Raw genomic sequence first — 25,145 nt, 5'->3', positions numbered from 1 at the left:
CACTTGGGCAGGTCTTACATCTTATTTGAAATCTTAAGCCTTGGGTGGGGGAGGGGGATAACCAAACTGGTCCACACAAGGCCCTGCAGTTGCTAAGGCTTGCCCTGTATTAATATAACACTGTAAGTTGCATGGGCCCCCGCTGGCATAAGTGATCATGCCTAAATGTTAGGTACTGTGATACCTGGTTATACTAGTCGAGGTGCACCTTCTGAACACCTAATTCTAGGTGTCCTATTGTAGTCTGCTATTGAGATAGACATGGGGGAAGCCCATTACTTGCCTTGGGATTGGTAGCATGGAATGTTGCTACTATTTGGGTTTCTGCCAGGCACTTGTGACCTAGATTGGGCTAGATAGACCATTGGTTTGACTGTGAATGGCTATTTTTATATTCTTATTATGAATTGCCTCCTTTCTGCATGTAACTTTTGTTTATATATGGAAAATGACTCATAAAATTTTATGGCTAATTAGGAGATAGTATGTAAGTATTCATGGGGGATGTAATATGATCAGTAGCGTTGTGATGTGTATACATAATTTATAAAATACATGTGTCCAGGCATAGAACAAAGAATATATGCACATATTTATACCACTTTTGGTGGAGATGTAATGTGTGTATGACAATTTGTGCAATACTAGAGCTAATTCCAGGTGCCTTTTTTTTAGATATAAAGGCACATGAACATCCATGATATCTGTATAAAATAGGTGCTTTTTTGGAAATCTTACATAGGTACATGCATCCTCCCCATAAGTAAATCATCCCCCAAAAGCAAAAGTGTTATACTTCCAATTTTTACATGAAAAGAGAGAAACATATATTTTAGTACACTGCTGTAAGATCATCTTGCATGCCAAATTTACTACATCACTGTTAAAAAAAAAAATAATATTTGTTATATTGATTTTCTTTGTTTCGCATCAAGCGCACAACACAACACTTTTGCTTTCAGGTGTCAAAATGTTGATTATATGAGGGTTTGTATAATGGGCTTACTTTCATTTGCATTGCACTTCATTAGTAGCATTACTACTTTTGTTCCTTAGGAGTGGGATTTGATTTCAAATGGCCTCTATCTCAAATCCGAGAGGTCCACCTGCGGCGATACAATTTGCGGAGATCAGCTCTGGAGATCTTCCTCATTGACCAGACTAATTACTTTTTGAATTTTAAGAAGGAGGTAAGATGTCCACTTAAGTGTCTCCTCTTGGTTCACAGCATAAACTGTAAAATTATTCACTGGTTGCAACTGTGATTACTACTACTAAGAAACTCAGTTGTTAATTAGTTATGCAGTGGGAAAGAAACAACATTTTCTTGGTGACAGCTTATGATGAAGTCATCCAATTATATTTTCTTTCATCAATTTGCACAACATCGCTTTGTTCCTTGGTGTTTCTTAGAGAAATCACTGACTGGAGAAGAACATCAGTTATTTTCTCTAGTTTTTTTTTTCTTGTTGTTGTTGAATTTCTTTTTTTTGTTCCTACACCTTACATTTTAATGACATACTTTTACTGACTCAGTGTCAGAATTTCTTAGCTGCAAAGTGTGCAGTTTCAACACCAAAAGTTTACATTAGTGTTCTTTTTTTTTTTTCACCTAAGAATATGGAAGGTGGAAGTGGGTTTTCCTGACTTTAGTAAAAACTTAAAAAAAAAATATTTTTACCCCATGAAATTGGTTAAAAGCCATCTTTCATGGCTCTTGGTGAAAATCCTTAACATAAAATACGACATGCATACTTTATGATTAATAAAAATATGAATATTCAACAGTATGTAACATACTAATGCCCCCCTTACAAAGCCGCACAGTAATGCCGACACAGCAATGGGCTGTGTCATCATTACCCCACAGCAGCTACTAGTGTGGCTTTGTAGAAGGAGGGTAAGTCAGCATCATATTATTGAACATTATAAAGTGCCCTCTCCTGCATAATAAAAGCATATTTTTTCTACTAAAAAAACCACTAGGGCCAGAGAAAATAAAGTGCTTTGGTAGTACCACAGAAAGGCTATATATCAAGAATCTAATAATAATATAAACAATGAATAATATTGGTTTCAGTTGGCATCTCAATTTCTCCAAATTAATCTCAGCTCTTTCATATTCAGGTAACAAGTCTGAGTCATGGTCCTACTGTAGAAAGCACAGTTGAGCAGGTGACCAACAATTTGGCACTTGGTAAAGAGAGAACTACAAACTAATAGTAATTCTTTTAATTCTGATGTATGCCATACAAGCATTCCTGCAAACATTAGCCAATGCCTTTACTCTGTACAGAAACCTTGCTATTGTTGGTGACTTTAATATTCATGTCAACAATGTCAATTCTCCAGGTCCTCTTTATTTCTCTTCCTGAACGATATCCATCTCCTTCAGCTAGTAACAGTTCCCACCAACTCAGGAGGACACACATTAGATCTTGTTCTCTTGCAAGCTGATTCTCCAGCGCCCTGTCAGTTGCACATGTACTTAAACTACCCTTCTTGTGGACAGACCATCTGTTAATACTTTCTTCTCTCCAATTCCCGTCCAGCATCCAGCTACATAAACAGATGCTCTCTGTATACCCTACTTCTCAATTTTAATCCAATACTTGTTCGCCCGCCTCTACTGTCTCTGCAACTAGCCAATTCCAACCAGGAAATCTCCTTGGTTTCGTCATGACCGTCTGTTACTAGACGCCAATTAAGCCAGTTGGAACATCTATACTGTAAAGCTAGGATATCATCGCTGCATGACTTGCCTTCAAAAATCTTGTATATCTTTACAACACTTAAGTTAAGCTTGCAAAAATAATTTGTACACTAAATCTATCAATAACGCATCTAACCCCACAAAGAAACTATATTCAATAGTTGCAGATTTGACACATTACAGATCTACACACTACATTCGGACCTTGCCCTCAGCCGATTCCTTGGCCACTCACTTTCAACTAAAATCTCTAAGTTGCAACAGTCGTTGCCCCACAGTACTATCACTTTCCCCAGCTCTATCCTACCGACTCAGGACATATCAATACACTCTTTTCCTGGAGTTCCTTCAATATCCCTTCCCTAATTTTCCTTGGGAACACTATTAAACATACCCTTCTTACGACTTCAATAGATCCCATTCCTTCAAGTTGGCTAAAAATCCCACATCATGGTCTTTCACCTCTTCTTCATTTGCTCACTCTAAGTCTTTCAACTGGTGCTATTCCTCAGCTGTGGAAAAGGCTGTCTTCAAGCCAATTTTAAAAAAATCCCATGCTGGATCCTCTTAACGCCACTAACTACCGTCCTATCTAATTTATGCATCATTTTAAAAATCACAGAGAAAATAGTTTTTGATCAACTTCTTTCTCATGTGGAGCACGTTAATGTCCAGCACCCTCGACAAACAGATTTTAGAGTACACAATCCAGGAAAGAGGTGAGATTTGCCCTCCACATTTCCTTGGATTTATCATGCACTTTTGATCTCATGGATCACTCTCTTCTGCTCGCACGTCTTCAGTCCATTGGTCTAAGCAGTCATACTCTTTCTTAGTTTAAATCTTTCCTTTCAAATCAAGTTTTCTGTGTCTACCTCCTCTGGCCAGTCCTCAGATTTCTCCTTATCTTGTGGCGTCCCACAAGGATCTGTTCTCCCCTCCTCCCCCCCACTGTTTAATATTTCCTCAGAAACCTTGCAACTCTTACCTAAAACCTCAACATTTGATTCTTCATTTATCAAATCAAATCAATTTTTGTATACCTCTAATATCCCCTTGTGACCAGAACAGTGTGTTTTAAGCCTGTAAACTGCCTAAATTAATTCAGAAGTGTATTTCTCTAGTTTGGCCAGCAAGTAGTGCAAGTTTATGCTTAAAACTGTTACAGAGGACTGACCTGTTTCTGTTATCTAGCACACCAATAAAGGAAAATGCCTGTAGTGATGTAAGCAGGTTGTTTGTGAAATGTGACTGTTCTGGGCTCTGATTGGCCCAGGAGCTTTTTTTTTTTTTAATACTTTTTTCCCAGTTTCAACCGGGGAGAAGAGAGAAAGCTGTTTGCTTAAGCCCTGTAAAAAAAAAAAAAACAGTTATATTTGATAACTGGTGAGCAGCTATATGTCCTGATCGCCCCAAGTACTTTTTAGAAAGTAAACAAATATTTAGTTAGTGTTATAATTGATCCATATTTCAGTTACCTATTATTGTTTGCTGATTGCACATTTTTGTTCATTGTTCAATATATTTTTAAGACAATAAACAGTTGTTTATTGCCTCTGCCTGTCTGGACTGATAAAGAATCTTGGTGGTTTATGTGTTCGTTCTGTGAGTGCTTTCTGGGAACTGTGGGACCACTGGGAGTGTGGACTCAGTAACTAGAAATCACTGGAGATAATTTGAGAGTGGGAGACTGTCCCAGAGGTGGTTGTACCCAGTCGGTGGGAGGAGGGTACTAGTGTAGAACACAAGTGGCAGATGCAGGTGGACCTTGGGGATAGACCCTCTAAGTGGTCGCAGGGTAACCCCAGGTGGGTGGCTAGGCGTTTTGTGATACCCCTTTCCAGGGTTCAATGCAGTTTACAATCTTGGTGAGAAAAAAGCTGATAGTGTAAGTTATAAGATCAATTAGAGACCATTGGTGTAATGCATGAGACCAAAAACATTATAGGAAAGGAAAATGGATGATACTAGGAGGTAGAAGTCAATGGATTGTTATAAAGCAGTCTTTGGGAAGAGAAATGTTTTTAGCCTCTTTCTGAAGCTACGTAGCTGTTTTCTGTTCTGATAGCAATAGATAGAGAGTTCCATATTTTAACTCCAAGTACAGGGAATAGAGAGCTGAAAATCTTCTGATTTTGAATTGTCTTTTGAAATGGTGATATTAGCATCAATTGTTCTTTCAAGAGTGGACCATGTAGTGAAGTGGTCTTAGCAGTTCAGGGGTGAAATCCTGTAAGATTTGAAAAACTAAATAAGCAGCTTTAACCCCGAGTCATTCTGCTATGGGAAGCCAGTTCAGTTTGTTAAGATGAGTTGAAACACTAGTATATCTATTCAATCTGTATATTAGTCTGGGAGCTATATTATGTATGATTTGCAGTTTTTTTCTGATATTGACAGTACCAAGAAATAGAGCATTACAGTAATCCAAGTGAGGTAGGACTAACATTTGGACTAGTGCAAAGGCTTTTTAGTTGAAGAATGATCTGACTAGATGTAGCTGTCTCATTTTGAATAGTGTTTTCTTCCATAGCTGGTTAATATGGGAAGAGAGGGTGAGTGAAAAATCAAGCAACACCCCTAGTACTCTGGTTTCAGATTCGACTGTAAAGTTTTGACCATTGGACAAAGATATTGATGATGGGACCTCGATTCCATGATTTCAGAACCACAGGACCTTGTTTTTTTTGCGCATTCAATTTCAGTTTATTGGTCAGAGCCCAGGTGCTAACAGCAGTCATGCCATTCGCTACAGACTGAGTTGTATCTTTGTTTGATGCTGTCACTAGTAAGAGAAGCAGGATGCCATCTGTGTAGGATAATAGTAGCTCATTAAAACATAGTAACATAGTAGATGACGGCAGAAAAAGACCTGCACGGTCCATCTAGTCTGCCCACGATAAACTCATTTGTGTATACCTTACCTTGATTTGTACCTGTCTTTTTCAGGGCACAGACCGTATAAGTCTGTCCAGCAGTATTTCCCGCCTCCCAACCACCAGTCCCGCCTCCCATCACCGGCTCTGGCACAGACCCCGTATAAGTCTGCCCTCCCTATCCTAGCTTCTCAACCACCAACCCCTCTTCCCCCCGCCACCCAATTTCAGCTAAGCTTCTGTGGATCCATTCCTTCTGCACAGGATTCCTTTATGCCTATCCCACGCATGTTTGAATTCCGTACCGTTTTCATGTCCACCACCTCCCGCAGGAGGGCATCCAAGCGTTCACCACCCTCTCCGTGAAGAAATACTTCCTGACATCTTTCCTGAGTCTGCCCCCCTTCAATCTCATTTCATGTCCTCTCGTTCTACCGCCTTCCCATCTCCGTTAAAAGATTCGTTTGCGGATTAATACCTTTCAAATATTTGAACGTCTGTATCATATCACCCCTGTTCCTCCTTTCCTCCAGAAGTATACATGTTCAGGTCAGCAAGTCTCTCTTCATACGTCTTGGAACGCAACTCCCATACCATCCTCGTAGCTTTTCTTTGTACCGCTTCCATTTTTTTAACATCCTTCGCAAGATACGGCCTCCAAAACTGAACACAATACTCCAGGTGGGGCCTCACCAACGTCTTATACAGGGGCATTAAACCTCCTTTTTTCTGCTGGTCACACCTCTCTCTATACAGCCTAGCAACCTTCTCGCTACATCCACTGCCTTGTCGCACTGTTTCATCGCCTTCAGGTCCTCAGATACTATTACCCCAAGATCCCTCTCCCCGTCCGTGTCTATCAGGCTCTCCCCACCTAACACATACGCCTCCCTTGGATTTCTACTCCCTAAGTGCATCACTTTGCATTTCTTCGCATTGAATTTTACTTGCCAACTGTTAGACCATTCTTCCAGCTTCTTCAGATCTTTTTTCATGTTTTCCACTCCCTCCGGGGTGTCCACTCTGTTGCAAATCTTGGTGTCATCCGCAAAAAGGCAAACTTTACCTTGTAACCCTTCGGCAATGTCACTCACAAATATATTGAACAGAATGGGCCCCAGCACCGATCCCTGAGGCACTCCACTACTCACCTTTCCCTCCTCCGAGTGAACTCCATTTACCACCACCCTCTGGCGTCTGCCCATCAACCAGTTCCCAATCCAGTTCACCACTTCGGGTCCTATCTTCAGCCCTTCTAGTTTATTCAAGAGTCTCCTGTGGGGAACCGTGTCAAAAGCCTTGCTGAAATCTAAGTAGATGACGTCCATAGCATGTCCTTGATTTAATTCTCCTGTCACCCAGTCAAAGAATTCAATGAGATTCGTTTGGCACGATTTCCCTTTGGTGAAACCATGTTGTCTCGGATCTTGCAACTTATTGGCTTCCAGGAAATTCACTGTCCTTTCCTTCAGCATGGTTTCCATTACTTTTCCAATAACCGAAGTGAGGTTTACCGGCCTGTAGTTTCCAGCTTCTTCCCTATCACCACTTTTGTGAAGAGGGACCACCTCCGCCGTTCTCCAATCCCTCGGAACCTCTCCCGTCTCCAAGGATTTATTAAACAAACCTTTAAGAGGACCCGCCAGAACCTCTCTGAGCTCCCTCAGTATTCTGGGGTGGATCCCGTCCGGCCCCATGGCTTTGTCCACCTTTAGCTTTCCAAGTTGTTCATATACACTCTCTTCCGTGAACGGTGCTCTATCCACTTCATTCTTAGGTGTACTTTTGCCAGTCCCTCTCGGTCCTTCCCCAGGATTTTCTTCAGTGAAAACAGAACAAAAGTATCTATTTAGCAAATTGGCTTTTTCTTCATCATTTTCTACATAGCGTTTTGCTGTATCTTTTAGTCTCACAATCCCCTTTTTAGTCTTTCTCCTTTCACTAATATACCTGAAGAAGTTTTTGTCTCCCCTCCGTACATTTCTAGCCGTTTGTTCTTCCGCTTGCACCTTCACCAGACGTACCTCTCTCTTGGCTTCTTTCAGTTTCATCCGGTATTCCTCCCCGTGTTCCTCTACTTGAGATTTTTTGTATTTCTGGAATGCTAACTCTTTAGCCTTTATTTTCTCAGCCACTTGCTTTGAAAACCATATTGGTTTCCTTTTTCTCTTGCTTTTATTTACTCTCCTTACATAAAGGTCTGTGGCCCTGTTTATTACTTCTTTCAGCTTGGACCACTGTCCTTCCACATGTTGTGCGTTCTCGCAGCCCATCAGCTCCTTCCTCAGGTATTCCCCCATTTTGTTAGTCAGTTCGCTTGAAGTCCAGGACTTTGAGTTTAGAGTGGCCGCTAACCACATGAGCCGTTATATCAAAACAACCGTTTGATGGTCACTGCTTCCCAGGTGCGCAGCCACTCGGACATTTGACACACTATCTCCATTCGTGAGCACCAGATCCAGCGTCGCTCCCTCCCTTGTGGGTTCTGTCACCATTTGTCTGAGCAGAGCACTTTGGAAAGCATCCACAATCTCTCTACTTCTTTCCGATTTCGCAGAAGGAACCTTCCAATCTACATCAGGCAGATTAAAATCTCCCAACAACAGCACCTCTCTTTTCTTCCCCAACTTTTGAATATCAGCGATCAGATCTTTATCCAGTTCCTCCAATTGTGTCGGGGGTCTGTAGACAACACCCACGTGGACCAAGGTTCTATCCTCTCTTGTTAAGGTGATCCATATCGCTTCTTCCTTTCCCCACTTCCCTGTCATTTCAGTTGCTGCGATATCATTTCTCACATACAGAGCTACTCCTCCACCTTTACGTCCCTCTCTATCCTTCCTAAAAAGATTAGCCTGGTATGTTTACATCCCATTCATGGGAACCATTGAGCCATGTCTCTGTGACTGCAACTATGTCCAAGTCAGTCTCCAACATCAGGGCTTGAAGGTCATGAATTTATTGCTTAGACTGTGAGCATTGTGGTCATTGCTTTCCAACTACATTTCCTAGTATGTGTTTTGGGTTTAGTGATTTGTGAGTGTCTTTTCTCTTTGGGTACCTTCTCCTCTTTTTGTTCCCTCTTCCTTGCTTTTTCTTTTTCTTCTGCTTCAATTTTAGTTTCAGGAACATCACAGTGCTGTAGTGGAGCAAAAGAATTTTGTAGTGGCAACACTTGTGTGGGCGGATGCTTCTGTGTCACATGACGAATTCTGCCTGAGCCTACTGTGAACCATCTGATCCTTTGTGGTTTTATTCTCTGAGGCAGTGGTGAGAAGTTATGATTCTGCACAGTCCTATAAGTTGCTTTAATTGCATCTAATTCTTGCATTACTTTATAGAGCTCTTGTTTTAAAGTAGATAGCTGAAGACAGATAGGACAAGCTTTAAGTTTCCAGATGATTGGCCTTGAAACTAAAGCAGCACAATTATTGCAGAGAATAAAAGTCATCCTGATTGGTTGAAATGGGTATGAACAGGTGTACTATGTTGGAGTATCAGCCTGCAAGACTGCCTGTGTATGACTGTGGAGTAAAGTTAATGAGGTTTGGTTTGTCTATAAATGAGTGGACAACCCTGGGGTGGATGGGATTATAAGTCCCAATGGGTCAGCTAAGTGCTGCTATCAAGGGAATTCTCTAGCTGAATGGACCAAAATGGTAGTGTCTGATCCAGGACTTTACAATTTATTTTACTTTTTAAAACTGCCCTAGATATTAATAACTTTCCTTTTAAATAAATCTAGATATTGCCAATAATTATAGCAGTGTCAGCTATGTAAAATGCCCCTCCCCTCTATCAGAGTTTGGCAGGAACAGAAAGAAAAAAAGACAGAAAGAGAGGTTTCCCAGTGCTAATTAAATTGATTAAGCAACAAGCCTTAAAAATTTAAGACAATATCAGGTAGGTTTCTCACCTAACGCCAGTCAATTTGAGAAGTATGGGATTTAGGGGTCAGAATAAACCTGTCCTTTTTGCAGGAGCTTGGTTCAGTCCCAGCACCTAACGCCAGTCAATTTGAGAAGTATGGGATTTAGGGGTCAGAATAAACCTGTCCTTTTTGCAGGAGCTTGGTTCAGTCCCAGCACCTAACGCCATTCAATTTGAGAAGTATGGGGTTTAGGGGTCAGAATAAACCTGTCCTTTTTGCAGGAGCTTGGTTCAGTCCCAGCACCTGGAAGTTAGAAGTAAAAAAAAAAAAAGACCCAGGTGTATTGAGGCAAGGGATGATATCCTTTTAATGTACCCTACATCGCCTTCTTCAGTGAATCTAGCTCCTCTCCAATTTGCTTTATCATCGCTCTCTGGTTGGCTCTTATCCTATAAGTTGTTTTTTTTTTTTGTTACATTTGTACCCTGCGCTTTCCCACTCATGGCAGGCTCAATGCAGCTTACATGGGGCAATGGAGGGTTAAATGACTTGCCCAGTCACAAGGAGCTGCCTGTGCCTGAAGTGGGAATCGAACTCAGTTCCCCAGGACCAAAGTCCACCACCCTAACCACTAGGCCAAGTTAGCTCTCAATCCCTCGAAAACAACTGCTTGTTAGATTACAGAGCCACTCAGCAAACCTACTACTCTTCGGTTACTTCTGGCTACGTTGGCTTCGCTCTGTCAGAAACTCTCTTGACTTTTCCTCACTACACACACTTATTCATGCGTTCATCATTTCCTGCCTGGATAACTGTAATACTGTTTATGCTGGTCTTCCTCAATTTCATTTGCGTCGTCTCCAAACCCTGCAAAACTCAGCAATCCGCATGTTCTTCAGAGCCAAGCATTGGACCAGTAACCCCACTATTCTTTAAACTCCACTGACTACCAAGGCCGCCCAGAGACTGGGCCCGGGGCAGGGCTGCCCCGGGACCCCGCCGCCACAGCCCCCTCCCCCAGGTCATTGTCCACTACCGGGCCGGGCCCCCCTGAATTCAAATCATAGCGTCTCACCTCGACTTCGCTCCTTGTGAAAGAAGTGCAGCAGTGGCAGTCTGCAGATCGCCTCCCTTCGGGCCTTCCCTCCCTGTGTCCCGCCCTCGTCTGACATAACTTGCGCAAGGGCGGGACACAGGGAGGGAAGTTGAGTGTTTTTGACCCATTATCAAAGCCAGCACTGTGTTGTAATTGCTGTATCATACAACAGCGTAAAAGAAGCACAGGTGTCTTAGGTCTTTTCCCCAACTTTTTGTAATAATTTATACATCTACAGTGGTAGCCACAGTTAACGTATTTTCCCCACTTGTTTTGCTTGGATTGTACCAATTCGTTTTTTGGTACCCATATTTTTGTAACGTATAGGTCTTATGTTTTCTTTTATTTTACCTGAATATGGTATTAATAATTGGTATTTTTATTTATGTGTAGTGTAAGACCCCTGAAGCAGACGGGTGGGTCCTGTCAAAACATGGCCCCATGTCGGGTCAGGTACACAAGTGGTGCTGAATAAAGATCATTATAATTTACACCTGGCTGTGAAGATTTTTTGGTCCACCCCTAATACTTGGATTTTCTCAAAAGAAAAAGGGGGCCAAGGGGAAATTGGATACTCTGCTCATAGGTAAAGCTAAATAGAGGACAACCAAAGATTGATCTTGGATTCAGCACCAAAACTGACCCGAAATCTGTGTTCGAGTTTCTGACAAAAATGCCACCTTAAACAAACTCTGGTGGTCTAGTGGCCTCTTCAGGGGCGGGAACGGAGCCCACTTGCTCCCGCCTGCTGCCACTGATAAATCAAGATGGCTACTGGGACTTCCTGTGGCAGCCTTGCGACTTCCTTGGGAGGTCCCAGCAGCCATTTTTTTTTGTTACATTTGTACCCCGCACTTTCCCACTCATGGCAGGTTCAATGCGGCTTACATGGGGCAATGGAGGGTTAAGTGACTTGCCCAGTCACAAGGAGCTACCTCTGTCCTCAGTTCTCCAGGACGAAAGTCCACCACCCTAACCACTAGGCCACTCCTCCACTTTGCACCCAGCATATCCAGGAGCAACTCATTTACATCATACCAACTTTAGATTTTGAATACATTTGTTTCATTTCCTTAACTTCTATAGAAAAGCCATCTAATAAGTAAGATAGGCATGTTCTGTTAACTATTTCCATGCCAGAGCAAGCCAAATAAGACAAACAAAAAATGTATAAACACATGCTTAGTATCAACTGTAAATCGGAAGTCTAAAAACATGTAATCTGAAGTTGCCAGGGACAACAAAGCTTCAGTTATTAATGCTGTGTTTCTTCAAACACTCAGCCAGTCAGAAATGAGTCGAACTGTGTCGTCTTAGGGTAAGATTTGAATCAAGGAAGATCCTTAGCTGCTTCATCTTTAATACTAAGATTTTCTTTAGTAAAGTCTTCAATTTTTTTTGTTACAGGTGAAAAACAGCGTGTATGCTCGATTATTATCTCTGTGCCCTCAATGTCTGTACGGGGCCAGATCACCACAGGAGCTGTTGACAGCATCGGGTCTGACACAGGTAGGAAGCAGGTTAGCTAGTTTGAGAACATGTTGTGAAAAGTATATGTTAAAAATTATCCCTGTCTATAAAGAACAGAATGGTATTTGGGTGAAGAACTTCAATGTTATTCTTCTTAAGTGGTATAAAAAATACTTATTTGGGGATTTTTTTTGACTTGAGATTTAATTGCTTGCCTTTTCAAAATCCAAGCTCAATGTGAATTACAACAAGTACACAAGTCATTTCCCTTTAGATGAGGATTTACAATCTAATATGTATGTGACACAATAGAGGATGAAGTGACTTGCTTAAGATCACAAGGAGCATCAGTCAGAGAAGCAGGATTTCAACCCAGGTTTTCTGGTTCTTAGCCCACAGTTCTAATCTTTAGCTACTTATCTTATTGCTTTAAGTCTTGGTACAGAAACACTCAGTTTAATAATCCCTATTCTGATGGCTTAAAGATGTTACTGTAAAATTTTAAAGCATCTATGCAAGAAGTAATATCCTTTATGACATAGAAATTAGTTTTGTCGGGTTTTATTGTATTTAAGCTTCTCACCTACAGTTCTCTCACAACCTTGTAGTCTTTTACAGCTTGCATCTCCTTTGGTGAGATCCGTTTTTTACGGATTTTTGTGGTGTATTCCACAATTACTTTGATTTAAATAATTACATCCAGCATACATTGTGATGAGCAGTTCTCCTGCTATCATGAATGCTCTGTGGACATAACAGAACTGTTTAAAGAGCTTCAAAGGAAGGAATGCGTGATGATGGTTTTGAAAATGTTATTGTAAATGAATATAGTAATCGCTTAACATAGGAGACTGCAATTTTGAGAACAGCATCTGCTTTTTAAGAGGTTGTCTTATTATATTTTTAATAGGCAGCTATAATAGCAGTAAGGGAATGGGTCTTTTGGTGTTAATATGTGCATGTAAATGTTGCAGTGATACTATCAGTCTACATTCTGCAGTGTCCTCAGAAGCTCAGTTTCCAGTTTTGATCTATTGATGGAATCCATTAAAAGCATCATAGTGAAAAATATAAAACCAATGATGTTTCCAAAATTACAATCTCCCACATTGACTGATTATCAGGTTCATTTATGATCTTAATTTTATTTTGCAGTTACATTTTTTTATTTTAATGTTTATTAAAATTTTACAGTGTAAGATAAACAGGGTTTAACATCATCCAAAAGATTTCTAAACAGTGACTCCAGCGATATTACTCAGTAATATACCCTAAAATCCACCCCTTTCAATGCCCATGCTCAGTAGTTATTGGAAAGTTAAGAATACTATGGTAAGGCTGGGCATGACCAGCCAGAACTGGACACACAGATCAAGTCTTCCCAAGACAAAACAAAACAAAAGGTTCAGTTCTCCAAAGAAAAGCAGGCATAATATTCTCACGTGTGGTTGGTGCTAACCATGGAGCCCAGTGCAGAAACTGTCATAGTGCACTGTCACTTTAAAACTTTGAGACAGTGCCCCCACCACTCGTACACAGGTTCTTTCCCTCCTGACACTCGAGTGCAGGATCAGCAGTCTCGTTTTCCGTGGGGCAGAGAGGTTGGTTTTCTAATCTTTTCTCAGTATGTCAAACGTTTGCTTTTGGTGCCTTTTCTTTTTTAAGATATCTTTCTTCATAGTCTTCATTTTCTATATTTGTTTTGTTCAATTTATTAATTTCTTAAAGTATTTTTCATTTTTTGGCCTTTGGGGCCTCTGTGCCCTTCTTTTTGCTGAGAAGCATCGATCATTTTCGGGTACATGACTGTTCGAATTCCCCAGGCCATAGAACCTTTCGACCTTGCATAGTAGCTTCATTGCATGCCTCCTAGTCCTAGTATTTTTGGAAAGAATAAATCAGTGATTCACATCTACCCATTCCACTCCACTCAGTATTCTATTGATCTCTATCATAACTCCCCTCAGCTATCTGTTCTACAAGCTGAAGAGCCCTAGCTACTTTAGCCTTTCTTCATAGGGAAGTCATCCCATATGCTTTGATTTTCATTGCCCTTTATGATTTTCAATGCCCTTCTCTGTACCTTTTCTAATTCCACTATATATATTGGCTAGCAAATTGCATCTCCTTCACTTTTGCCCAGGCTGGGCTGACTTGTAAGGGTCATGTGAAGGCTCATAATGTCAGAGGCATGGCAATGTCGATAGCCCACTTGAGGGCAGCCTCCATAGAAGAGATTTGCATCTGTCCAGACATTCACATCTCATTACTGCAGGATACCCGACATGACATCCAGTTTGGACAGGCAATCATTAAGAATTTGTTTGGTGTCTAGAATCCATCTCTAACCCCTCCACCCGACCTAGTTTTCTTTGGTTCCAGGTTGCACCTTCATAGCTAGTATTTAAATAGCTTCAGGTTAATTCGTTCAAACATAATCTAAATGAAATCACCAACGAGATCAACCAAAGCCTCCAAATCATGCACACCTGGGCGGATGCATTCCAACTAAAACTTAACGCAGAAAAAACACAATGTCTTGTACTCACCTCCCAGCATAACACAAAAAACTTCTCTACCATAATCACACCATACTGTTCTCTTCCAGTCTCACAAAACCTGAAAATTCTCGGAGTTACTATTGATCGAAACCTCACCCTCGACACCCACGTGAAGAACACGACGAAAAAGATGTTCCACACCATGTGGAAACTCAAAAGAATAAAACCATACTTCCCGAGATACATCTTCCACACCCTGGTACAGTCAATGGTAATAAGCCATACATATACATAGTAACATAGTAGATGACGGCAGAAAAAGACCTGCACGGTCCATCTAGTCTGCCCAACAAGATAAACTCATATGTGCTACTTCTTGTGTATACCTTACCTTGATTTGTATCTGCCATTTTCAGGACACAGACTGTAGAAGTCTTGCCCAGAACTAGCCCCACCACCCAAACATCAGCCCCGCCTCCCAATCTAAGCCATCTGGATTACTGCAACGCATTATATGCAGGCTGCAAAGAACAGACTATCAAAAAACTCCAAACAGCCCAGAATACTGCCGCCAGACTCGTATTTGGAAAAACTAAATATGAAAGTGCAAAACCCCTAAGAGAGAAACTGCACTGGCTCCCACTTAAGGAACGCATCGCGTTCAAGATATGTACGATGGTACACAAAATCATTCACACAGACGCCCTGATCTACATGCTGAACCTAGTGGACTTACCTCCCAGAAACGCCACAAGAACATCCTGCAAATTTCTCAATTTGCACTTCCCCAGTTGTAAAGGACTAAAATACAAGCTGATGCATGCCACTACCTTCTCTTACACGAGCACGCAGATATGGAATGCTCTACCCACAGACTTTAAATCAGTTGTCGAAACAAATAACTTTCACAAATCTCTGAAGACATACTTCTTCAACAAGGCCTACAACGAGAACCAATAGCTTCACTGATCCACTTTCCAAACCCAACCAGCTATGAAAATCCACTTCTACAATTACCCGCCTAATCACTTCCTTCCTTTCTTCCCTACTTAATCTCTGTACACTACTAACTGTATCTGATATTCTGGAATGACAATGTCATAACAAAACTATGTAAGCCACATTGAGCCTGCAAATAGGTGGGATAATGTAGGATACAAATGCAATAAATAAATAAATAAAACAATTAACTTTGAGGCCTTGATATTTTGAGTCTCTCTTATCCTAGTGTTGTTTTTGGTGAGCCTGATGGATAGGGATTCCCAGCTAGGAGAATTCAACTGGCCTACTTGTCCTCAGAGAAAGCAAAGATAATCACCTGTAACAAGTCTGGGGGACTGAGGGAAGGCCAACAGTCACTCAAAAGTGCATGGTTTGGAATAAGATATCTTTTAAAGATATCACCAAACAGGGAAGATAGGGTATCCCAATAGTGAAGTTGCAAAAGAGACTGTAGTAGATCAGGTGTCAAATAAAAATAAAAATCAGACAAAAGATTGCAATTTAATACAGTCAAGTACTGAGCATGATGTAAATAGGAACAACAAACATAGTTCAAAATGTCTATATGCAAATGCCAGAAGCCTAAGATATAAGATGGGAGAGTTAGAATATATTGCACTAAATGAAAAATTAAATATAATAGGAATCTCTGAGACCTGGTGGAAGGGAGGATAACCAGTGGGACACTGTCATACCGGGGGTACAAATTATATCGTAGTGATATGGTGGATCGAATTCGTGGAGGGGTAGGATTGTATGTTAAGGAAGGCCTTGAATCAAATAGATTGAAAATTCTACAGGAAACAAAACACATCTTGGAATATCTATGGATTGAAATTCCATGTGTAAAGAGGAAAAGGATGGTGATAGGAGTGTACTACTGTCTGCCTGGCCACGATGAACAGACGGATGTAGAAATGTTATTGGAAATTAGGGAGGCTAACAAACTGGGCAACGCGATAATGGGTGATTTCAATTACCCCGATATTGACTGGTTAAATGTAACATCGGGGCATGCAAGGGAGGTAAAATTCCTCGCCGAAATCAAGGATTGCTTTATAGAGCAGCTGGTACAGGAGCCGACAAGAGAAGGAAAAATTCTAGACCTAATCCTTAGTGGATCGCATGATCTGGTGCGGGAGGTAATGGTGCTGGGGCCGCTTGATAACAGTGATCATAATATGATCAGATTTGATATTAGCTTTAGAGTAAGTATACACAGGATATCCAATACGTTAGCATTTAACTTTCAAAAAGGAGACTATGATAAATGAGAAGAACGGTGAAAAAAAAACTTAGAGGAGCGGCTGCGAGGGTCAAAAATTTACATCAAGCGTGGATGCTGTTCAAAAATACCATCCTAGAAGCCCAGGCCAAATATATTTTGTGCATTAAAAAAGGAGGGAAGAAGAGCAAACGACAGCTGGCATGGTTAAAAGTGAAGTGAAGGAAGCTATTAGAGCTAAAAGAAAATCCTTCAGAAATTGGAAGAAGGAATCAAATGAAAATAATAAGGAACAGCATAAGGAATGTCAAGTCAAATACAAAACGCTGATAAGGAAGGCAAAGAGGGTATTTGAAAAAAAGATTGCATTGGAGTCAAAAACACATATTAAGAATTTTTTTTTCCGGTATATTAAAAGCAAAAAGCCGGCAAAAGAATCGGTTGGACTGCTAGATGACCGAGGGGTAAAAGGGGCGATCAGGGAAGGCAAAGCCGTAGTGGAGAGATTAAATGAATTCTTTGCTTCGGTCTTCACCGAGGAAGATTTGGGAGTGATACTGGTGCCAGAAATGGTATTTGAAGCTGACAAGTCGGAGAAACTGAATGAAATCTCTATAAACCTAGAGGATGTAATGGGGCAATTTGACAAACTGAAGAGTAGCAAATCTCCTGGACCAGAAGGTATTCATCCCAGAGTACTGATAGAATTGAAAAATGAACTGGAACTATTGTTAGTAATATGTAAATTATCTTTAAAATCGAATGTGGTGAGGAAGTGACATCACCAACCGAGATGGCTGCTTGAGCTATGAGCTCCGACCATCCCAGAGCAATCAGGGAACCCACCGCAATCAACCGGGGTAATCAGAGATATCTGTTGGAAATAAATTAAGCAATTCTGGCATTGGGTTACTTTTGAATGAGCTCTCGAGCCTCCGCGATAGATCTGGTAGCATTTGCCTACTCGAGCCCAGCCATGTGCTCGCGCACCGACACCCCGGAGGCCCGACTACCCGACCCTCAGCCAATACGCCCTTCGCAGCCCTCACCACCCTTGTTTGAGTCGGGAGATGGCCTGGCACAGGAAGAGACACCGCGCAAGAAATCCGCTGTGGATGATGGAAATAAAAGCAGTGCTGGGAGCGGACTTTAGGGGAGAGATCGGTGCACTGGGCAACCGCGTAGCGGAGGCGGAAGAGCGTCTAGAGGACCAGGCTGAACCATACAAATTCTAGCCATACAGGCCAAGGAGGCCCGGCAGGAAACCCAGCAGTTATGGGACAAAGTAGAGGATTTGGAAAATAGGAGTCGGCGGTGCAACATGCGGTTCCGCGGTCTCCCAGATTCACCCCTATATGCAGACTGCGAGCTGGTAGTACAGAAAATTGCATGTGCCTTGCTCACAGAAATACAGATTAATAAAGAACCCGCTGAGATTCAGTTGGTGCAAGCTCATCGATCCCTGGGAGCCCTGAGGGCAAATAGACTGCGGGACCTAAAAGCCTGCTTCAATGATTTTTAAACTGAAAGAGAAAATAATGCATACCTTTCTGGTAATACCAGACTTAAGTGGGACTCGTATCCTCCTCCAATTTGACATGTCAAGTGCATTCGACATGGTAACCATAACATACTGCTAAAACTCCTTGACTACTTCGGAATCAGTGGTGACACTCTCAACTGGATTAGGGGTTTTCTAACCACAAGAACATATCAAGTGAAATCAAAAACAAACATTTCATCACCGTGGAAACCAGGCTGCAGAGTACCACAAGGATCATCACTATCACCAATCCTTTTCAACCTCAGGATGACTCCACTAGCCAAGACCCTATCCACCCAAGGCCTTAACCCATTCATCTACGCTGATGACGTTACACTTTACATCCCTTACAAACATGATCTGGCGGAAATCACCAACGAAATCAAACTAAGCTTAAACATCATGAACTTATGGGCAAATGCATTCCAACTAAAACTCAATACAGAAAAAACACACTGTCTCATCATCTCATCCCAATACAATACATACAAACCCACATACATAATCACCCCAGGATACACACTCCCTGTCTCAGACAACCTGAAAATTCTCGGAGTAACAATCGACCGTAATCTATCACTAGAGACCCAAGCGAAATCACCATAAAGAAAATGTTTTTCTCAATGTGGAAACTCAAACGCATAAAACCATTCTTCCCAAGAGAATATTTCATAACCTGGTACAGTCCATGGTACTAAGCCACATAGGTTACTGTAATGGAATCTATGCGGGATGCAAGGCTCAAATCATAAAGAAATTTCAGACCGCCCAAAACACAGCAGTCAGGCTTATATTTGGAAAAACACGTTTTGACAGCGCCAAACCACTCAGAGAAAAATTGCACTGGCTACCAATCAAAGACCGTATCACATTCAAAATCTGCACGATGTTTATAAAATTATTTACAGCGAGGGACCAGGATACATGACAGACCTCATCGACCTGCCAACCAGAAACACCACAAAATCTGCACGATCATACCTAAACCTCCACTACCCAAGCAGCAGAAGGCTCAAATACAAATCCACCTATGCAACCAGCTTTTCCTACCTAAGCACGCAACTATGGAAGAATTACCAAAAGCAGTAAAAACTACGCTCGACCACCTAAATTTTCGGACAGCACTAAAGACTGTCCTGTTCAGAAGAGCATACCCCACCAACCCAACATAAAAATACCTAGCCACATGCGACACAATGTAACCAAAGACCATAACAGACATTATCTGACTCTTCTTCCCCCCTTCCCTCTCTAACTTCCCCCCAATGCACCAACCATACATGTAACTACCTTACATGTACCTCATTCTACTACAATATCACTTTGTATTCATTCATACCATGTATTTGTTCAGACCGTAATCGGCTAACACAGTTAACGATTATATGTAAGCCACATTGAGTCTGCAAAAGGTGGGAAAATGTGGGATACAAATGTAACAAATAATAATAATATAGAATGCTACCAAGACTTGGCAGTGGCCACTTTAAAGAGAAGAGCTGAACTCAAACCCTTTACGCAATTTTTACACGCCGAGGGAATCCGCTACAGATGGGGACACCCCTTTGTGTTGTGATTTTACAAGGAGGGCAAACTACTTCAAATCCGGGAGGTGGCAGAGATCTTTCCAAAAGGGGGCACTACCAAAGAAGGTAGCTCAACACGGCAAACTGCGACAACAAAATGGCTAAACCATGCTGGCAAAGGGCTATCTCAGGCAAGGGTCGCCTTCAGCACCAGCACTCTGACTCTCGTCTAAAGAGACCTGATGATACAGCCAAGAAGTAAAGTAGCGTAGAGTCAGCCTGGAGGATCTCTATTTCTAAAAAAAAAAAAGGTGACTAAGCTTTGGAATTGTTAGCGTTGAGCTTAACAGTAATGTACCTAGTATGTTTGCATGTTCATGTATCAGCTCATCTTAATGTTTCTTAGTACAGGTGGTATATCAGTTAATACTGCATTTCTATAAATGGGATGGGGTCATTTCCTCTTAGGGCTATGTTGTTCTTGCAGGTGTGCCGAATGGTTGGGAAGGGGTGGGGGGGATTTAAGGACTGGGAGGGGGTAGAAGAAATAGTGATGGGATAGGAATGATGACTGGAAGTGGGAGTTCATTTGGGACTTTATGCCAGGGTCATGAGGTGGATGTAGGGGTGGGGAACCCTATTTTTCATTTAAGATGAATACGTTAAATTGTCTGACCCTTAATGTAAAGGGGCTAAACTCCCCGGCGAAACACTAGCTTATGTTTAGAGAGATGCAACGCCTAAAGGCGGATATATCCTTCATACAAGAAACGCACCTTCTCCCTACCAGTGAGCATCTGTCATTATAATAAGCTCCCACAAATTTATTTTGCATCTAGTCACACTGATTAAAAAAAAGAAGGGAGTCTTGATCGCTCTGTCCCACAAGTACCATTGGCAGATAAAACATTTGGTAAGGGATCGGGAGGGTCGCTACCTGCTACTGGTGGTGCAGGTGGGGGCAGAGGTGATGCCCCTATTAAATATATATGCTCCCAATGAACACCAGGGCGCTTTTTTTTACAGAGCTGTCAGCACTCCTCTTCGGACAAATAGAGGACACCCTGTTGGTGGGAGGGGATTTTAACCTTACTCTGCAACCCCAGCTCGACAACTCGGCCGGGGGGGAGGGGGGTACGGTACTCTCAATCAGATCGGACCCAATTACACAAATTTATGGGGAAAATGGCAAATATTAGATCTATGGAGACACATGAACCCACAGACCCGGGGATATACTTATTATTCGAATGTCCATGATTCCCAATCACGAATAGACCTCTGAATGGGGCCCCCTAACATATTACCCAGTATTGGGGACATACAAATACACCCCAGAACATGGTCAGATCATACACCCGTCACGTTAGAGATGGAACTTGATGTGCTATCCCCACCGACTCCCCAGTGGCGTTTCAATGATGGGCTACTGGCGGGCCCCTTGGTGGTCTCTCGCTTAGAGGCAGACATTAAAGAATATATAAATATCAATGACAATGGGGAGGTGTCCTCAGGGATATTTTAGGAAGGCCTTAAAGCAGTTATTAGAGGGAAAGTAATAGCACTACAGATACACACTTGACGGCAAGTGAGGGCTCGAACTCAGAAGATACATGCTGAACTATCAATTCTTACTGAGCAGGCCAATCAGCAGCCAGGCTCACCCCACATTCGGCATCGTATACACACACTTCAGTTAGAGCTTCGGGACCTGCAACTGGCAGAGATAGCCGAACATTTACAGCGGGTTAGACAGACATATTTTGAGTTCGGGAATAAAGGTTCGAGGCTTCTAGCACATAAATTGAGAAAGAGAAGGGTGATATGTTTAATATATGGTGGACTTGTCCCAAGATACAGGTTACTGGTCAGAATTACTAGATATACTAACTTAAATCATGGGAGTGCGTTATCCCATCAAAGCGTAGACTTGCCTTTTGCACTTTCGTCCTGTTGGAGTCCAGCCGACAGTGCACTGCTTGGCTTCGGTGTGGCTAGTGGCGGGGAAAATCATGTTGGCATCAGCCTGGAGGAGCCCCCTTCCGCCACCAGTGATAAAAGTCACATATAAAATGGACTATTTATATCAAATGTCAAAAATGACTGCTATTCGAGCCGGACACATTACACAATTCTATAAAAATGGGACCGGCTCGAATATGTCACATGGAGATCCCAAGCCAGAATTGAACTAGACGCCCCCAGGCTGATAGTTCCACTGATGTGACTGAAATACTTATGGACCCATGACCGATGATCATCAGTTGGATTACAAGAACTGCTAACGGGGAAGGGTGGAGGGAGGGTGAGGGAGGTTCTTGAGGTCATTTGTTGATATTTAGTTTTTGCCATAATTGTATGCTGTGTGATGATTATTTGAATTTAAAACTTCAATAAAAATAATTGGAAAAAAAATCGAATGTGGTACCGGAAGATTGGAGGGTAGCCCTTGTAACGCCAATATTTTTAAAATGTTCCAGAGGGGATCCGGGAAATTATAGACCGGTGAGCCTGACGTCGGTGCTGGGCAAAATGGTAGCGACTGTTATAAAGAACAAAATTACAGAGCATATTCGAAAGCATGGATTAATGAGACAAAGCCAGCATGGATTTAGTGAAGGGAAATCTTGCCTCTCCAATCTACTACATTTCTTTGAAGGGGTGAACAAACATGTAGATAAAGGTGAGCCAGTTGTTATTGTGTATCTAGATTTTCAAAAGGCGTTTGACAAAATACCTCATGAAAGACTCCAGAGGAAATTGGAGAGTTGTGGGATAGGAGGTAGTGTCTTATTGTGGATTAAAAACTGGTTAAAAGATAGAAAACAGAGAGTAGGGTTAAATGGTCAGTATTCTCAATGGAGAAGGGTAGGTAGTGGGGTTTCTCAGGGGTCTGTGCTGGGGACCGCTGCTGTTTAACATATTTATAAATTATTTAGAGATGGGAGTAACTAGTGAGGTAATTAAATTTGCTGAGGACACAAAGTTATTCAAAGTTGCTAAATTGCGAGAGGATTGTGAAAAATTACAAAAGGAGTTTACGAGACTGGGAGATTGGGCATCTAAATGGCAGATGACGTTTAATGTTTGCAAGTGCAAAGTGATGCATGTGGGAAAGAGGAACCCGAACTATAGCAACGTAATGCAAGGTTCCAGTTAGGAGTCACCAACCAAGAAAGGGATCTCGGCATCGTTGTTGATGATATGTTGATATGCTCTGCTCAGTGTGCTGCAGCGGCTAAGAAAGCAAATAGAATGTTAGGTATTATTAGGAAAGGAATGGAAAACAAAAGTGAGGACATTATAATGCCTTTGTATCGGTCCATGGTGCAACTGCACCTCGAATATTGTGTTCAATTCTGGTCACCGCATCTCAAAAAAGATATTGTGCAATTAGAAAAGGTGCAGAGAAAGGCGACGAAAATGATAAAGGGATGGGACGACTTCCCTATGAGGAAAGGCTGAAGCGTCTAGGGCTCTTCCGCTTGGAGAAGAGATGGCTGAGGAGAGATATGATAGAGGTCTATAAAATAATGAGTGGAGTGGAACGGGTAGATGTGAATAGTTTGTTTACTCTTTCCAAAAATACTAGGACTAGGGGGCATGCAATGAAGCTACAAAGTAGTAAATTTAATACGAATCGGAGAAATTTTTCTTCACTCAACGTGTAATTAAACTCTGAAATTGTGTAATCCTGTCCCTTGCCCCTGGGGAGGGGAAAACACTTCAGCCCTAGAGGCTGGAATAAGAGAGGCAATCAGACTTAGATATAGGCGCAACCAGTAGAATCTTTATTGTATTACACTAAGCCAATACAAAATAATTGTTCTCTCTGGAGCAGGTTGTCACCCAGTAGCCAGACGCACAGACAGAATAACAAAACTGCTCAGCAAAAACTTTCTTAGCCATCACATATACTGTTGTAAGTTTCATTTCTCCTAAATCATGTGATTTCTCCTAAACTAACTTGTGATTATATATGAATCTTCCTGTAATATTCTGTTAGTTTTTGTATGTATACATATATGTAATTCAATATATCCTATGTTTGCAACCTGAATTCAAAATCAAGTATCTAAATGCAAGCTGTGACTAAACACCCACTATCTATTTATTGTAAAGAGGTAGACAGACTTCAGATTCCCGGTGTAGATCTCTCAGTTTTAGATATTACCGCTCCGCTTTGCCGCTGGTTTTTTAGTTTTCCAATGCGGTTACTAGCGGGCATCCTCATTAGTCTAAAAAATCCTCTCTTGTTGCTTAGTGGCTAATAATTAACTTATAACATTACTGCTTATAGCAAATTAACTTATAACATTACTGCTTATAGCACTTACCTTGAAGTACACTTTTAGCGCTTATTTTGTAGTACGGGCTCTCTTCGTGGGTTCGCTCTACAGCGAGCCCCTGTTTCGTGTTCGCTTCATAAGGAGCTGAACCTTTGTTGTAGTCGCCCTTTTTTCAATTGTGACTCTTTTCTCTAAGAGTGGTTATATGTATACATATATGACAATTTCCTACATTGTATCATCCTCTCCTCTTGTATACACATGCACACTTTGTGGCAGTTGGCTAATTCCTTAACAGTACAACGTTCTCACAGCATGCAAATAACCATGTAGTAAGCAAATAGATATTATAAAACACCTGGTGTCCTATCTGACAGGAACAACTCCTTCTTTGGAGGGTCCTCAGTCTCTCTTCACCACCAAGGTTATATTCAATTGTATCTACCATATATGGGCCGCATAGCCTCAGATCCTTCCAAGTGTCACCTTGACATGTAACATGTATTTTCCATTTCCTGACAAAGCACAATAACTTACATGCAGCTGCAGGAAAAAACTAAAAATATGCTGAGAACAGCAAGGCTAGGAAAACTGAGGGCTAGCAGGGCCATATTACAGGCCTAGTATAGGAAGGAATATACAGAATTCTTTGACAGAGATTATGGTAAAGGTAGTTAACTTAGCGGGGTTTAAAAAGGGTCTGGACGGCTTCCTAAAGAAAGTCCATAGACCATTATTAGATTGACTTGGGAAAATCCACTGCTTATTTCTGGGGTACAAAAAAGGAAAAAATGGCTAAGCTCTACCTCAATATTATTGTAGCATACACAAATTGAAAAAAGGAGAGCAAATTGACACAGCAGAAATATACTATGTACATATATGTATATATGGGACGTCTCATACAGTCACATAGACACTTGTGTGTGTCTGGCTTTTGTTGAGCCAATATAGTCGTGACAATGTATAATCATTGACTGCCCCCAGCCACCTATGGTGCACAAGATTTGCTTTCTGTGAAATTCCTTGTGTT

The 25,145-nt window shown here is 41.5% G+C and overlaps 1 protein-coding gene across 1 annotated transcript in view; it reads left to right on the top strand.

Moving 5' to 3' along the window:
- Positions 1-25,145, top strand: part of NBEAL1 (neurobeachin like 1) — a 502,828-nt gene that overhangs the window by 316,711 nt on the left and 160,972 nt on the right. The window contains 2 exon segments of the mRNA XM_030208867.1: positions 1,057-1,190; positions 11,964-12,065. Coding sequence (XP_030064727.1) covers positions 1,057-1,190; positions 11,964-12,065 — 236 coding nt within the window.

Source organism: Microcaecilia unicolor, chromosome 7 (assembly GCF_901765095.1).
Source record: "Microcaecilia unicolor chromosome 7, aMicUni1.1, whole genome shotgun sequence".
Taxonomy (NCBI): Eukaryota; Metazoa; Chordata; class Amphibia; order Gymnophiona; family Siphonopidae; genus Microcaecilia; species Microcaecilia unicolor.
The sequence above is the reverse complement of the archived record's forward strand: the minus strand, read 5'-3'. Positions and strand labels throughout refer to the sequence as shown.